The sequence below is a fragment of the Penaeus vannamei genome, chromosome 16, assembly GCF_042767895.1.
Source record: "Penaeus vannamei isolate JL-2024 chromosome 16, ASM4276789v1, whole genome shotgun sequence".
Taxonomy (NCBI): domain Eukaryota; kingdom Metazoa; phylum Arthropoda; class Malacostraca; order Decapoda; family Penaeidae; genus Penaeus; species Penaeus vannamei.
Window position 1 is genome coordinate 9,888,761 of NC_091564.1, and position 2,500 is coordinate 9,891,260.

At 42.2% G+C, this 2,500-nt stretch overlaps 1 protein-coding gene across 1 annotated transcript in view; it reads left to right on the top strand.

The window, feature by feature from the left end:
- LOC113813741 (uncharacterized) overlaps nt 1-2,500 on the top strand; it is a 453,816-nt gene that overhangs the window by 34,114 nt on the left and 417,202 nt on the right. Inside the window, exon 3 of the mRNA XM_070131171.1 lies at nt 593-782. Coding sequence (XP_069987272.1) covers nt 593-782 — 190 coding nt within the window. The remainder of the gene's footprint in view (nt 1-592; nt 783-2,500) is intronic.

A 2,500-nucleotide genomic window follows, 5' to 3' on the forward strand; every position in this document is an offset into this window, starting at 1 on the left:
TGACCTTCAAACGCGTCCTCAGTCCACTCCGATGTGTAAGATCATTGTGAGTGAGATCTCGCCCTTCCCCCTCCTTCTCCCCTACTAAGCCTCTCCCTTATACCAGAAGGTACCAGCATATTTGGGGCAGCGGGTCCTGTCCGACCAGTATTCGACTCGCGCCTAAAGCATAACCTGGAGTTCATGCTTTGTTGTACCTGCGCAAACATTTGCAACATTTGGCAACGGTCAGGTGATGAGGGGCAGGTGCCGGGGGTTTAGGCAGTTAAGGAAACGTGGAGGTTTAGTTCGATAGACAAATACACTATAAATACTGGATGCACTTCCTTGTTAAGCCATATCACCACCGAGGAGAAAATGGTAAATGTGAAGATTTAAGTAGATTTTGATTTGTGCAAAGTAAGAGCAAGTGTAGATGCTTGCCCATAAAGAAAAAAAAAGACAGAACGCGGGAAAATATGAATGCTGTACATGATCACAGAAAGAAAGTTTGAAAACAGTCGCACATAGATACACAGACACACACATACACACGCACACAACCACAAGAACTGGTTCATCCCACACAAAACTGACGTCTTTCCTCCCACAGGTGGTGGGTGATGGCACGCAGACGGTGGGGCAGGCGGTGAGTCATGTGGCCCAGGACCTCAACCTCACCACGTTCTCCCTGGCCCTGGCGGACTCCCAGGCTGAGGTCGACCTTGACGCCCCAGCGCACCTTCTTGACGGCGACACGATCCTTCTGCACGATGCCATCGATACGTTCAACCCAGCCGTTGGTGAGTTGTTGCTTTTGTATGTTATAGAGAGGAGAGAGCCGAATATTATGTAAAAAAAAAAAAAAACAATATATATATATATATATATATATATATATATATATATATATATATATATATATATATATATATATATATATTTCATGCAACGTACAGTGTGTTAAAGGGAAAGACTTGTAAAGTATTGCAAAAAGAGTAGATATTATAGGGAGTAGTGTATAGTGTAGTATTGCACAGAGGATAAGCGCTGTTGTTCAGTAAGTGTACACGAGTGAGTAAATGGCCTCTACAAGAGATGAGCTCGAAGGTGTATGTGTTTGTTTATAGGTGTACTTTTTCTTTCTTTCGTTCTTTCTATATATCTTTTGGTGTTTTCCCCTCTTTACACTACTTTCGTTTCCCCTTTTCTGGTCTCCTTCCTATTGCTACAAGACTGACATATAAAGGATCACGTTGAAGGGTAAACATATAGACTGATAAGCAGACTTAGCACTTGCGCTATTGTTCTTTTTGGTCTCGTGCAGTATTTGATAAGACATCTGCACCCAGCACCGCACTCATAACATTCAATAAAACAGGCGTCATTTGGGGGTCCTTTGCATCGGAGGTCCGGAGGGTTGTGGGAAATATTCCCCTTGGCACATTTATCGGCAATTTTTATCAGTCTTTCAATTTGCAACTTCATCTATAGGTATGTATGCACACACACACACACATACGTGAGTGTGTCTGTGTGTGTATGCATGTATGTATGCATGTATATATACATATATGTATGTATACACATATATATATATATACACATATGTATGTATGCATGCTTGTATGTATGTAAATACATACCCTGTTCATTCATTTCCTTTCTTTCGCGACGATGATAGAGCAATTCGTCTATGGCGTACGGTTAATCTTATAAGAAGATTAGCCAGCGAACGCACTCCGTTCGACGAAGCCTGAGGCAAATCCCCAACAACTGGATGTACTAAAGCAGCACGTTTGCTGGCTTCTGTAGAGGAAACCAACTCACGACATCCAGTAATTTGGCGAGAGCCGTCGGCAGGCACGTCAGCGAAGACGCATTGCCTAATGGGTTTTCTAGATGAGATAAATGTTGGTCATTCGATGCGCTGTCGGCGTCTGTTCTGACGGTTTTCTCCGGGTTTCTGCGGGACGAGAGTGGCTGTGTCTAGGCAGGCACAGAACAGCTGGCGCAAGCAGTAGACGCTGGTGTGATGATGTAGTACATTTACATTAACATAGAGATTTTTTAGTCATATATATACAATCTTTTGCTAAAGCTTTTGTTGTTTATCTAATTTCAAATATAACTACAAATTGTAAGCGAAATTGGACATATTGTCTCTTTCTCTTTATTGGATTTATATTTCATTATTTTTCTATGTCTCTAAGAGTAACTATGTCGCAAGATTTCAGTTAAAAAAAATAATGTCAGAGCATTAAAAGTCCTGAAAAGGTAGCGCCGGTTTTACACTTCCCCGGTTACTAAGTCCTGGGATGGTGGAGCTCCATTTCTCAGCTGAACCTTGTCTCGAAGAAAATGACTACTGTTCAGATTACGAGGACCTATAATTCTGAGTCATCCTCCCTATATGGAGGTGACATTCATTTCAACGGCCGTAGCTCGCACCATATTGACGTGAGCTAGCGAAAGTTTGGGCGTTCTCTAAGGTCGCGGTTTTTCTAAGGTGTGTAGGCAT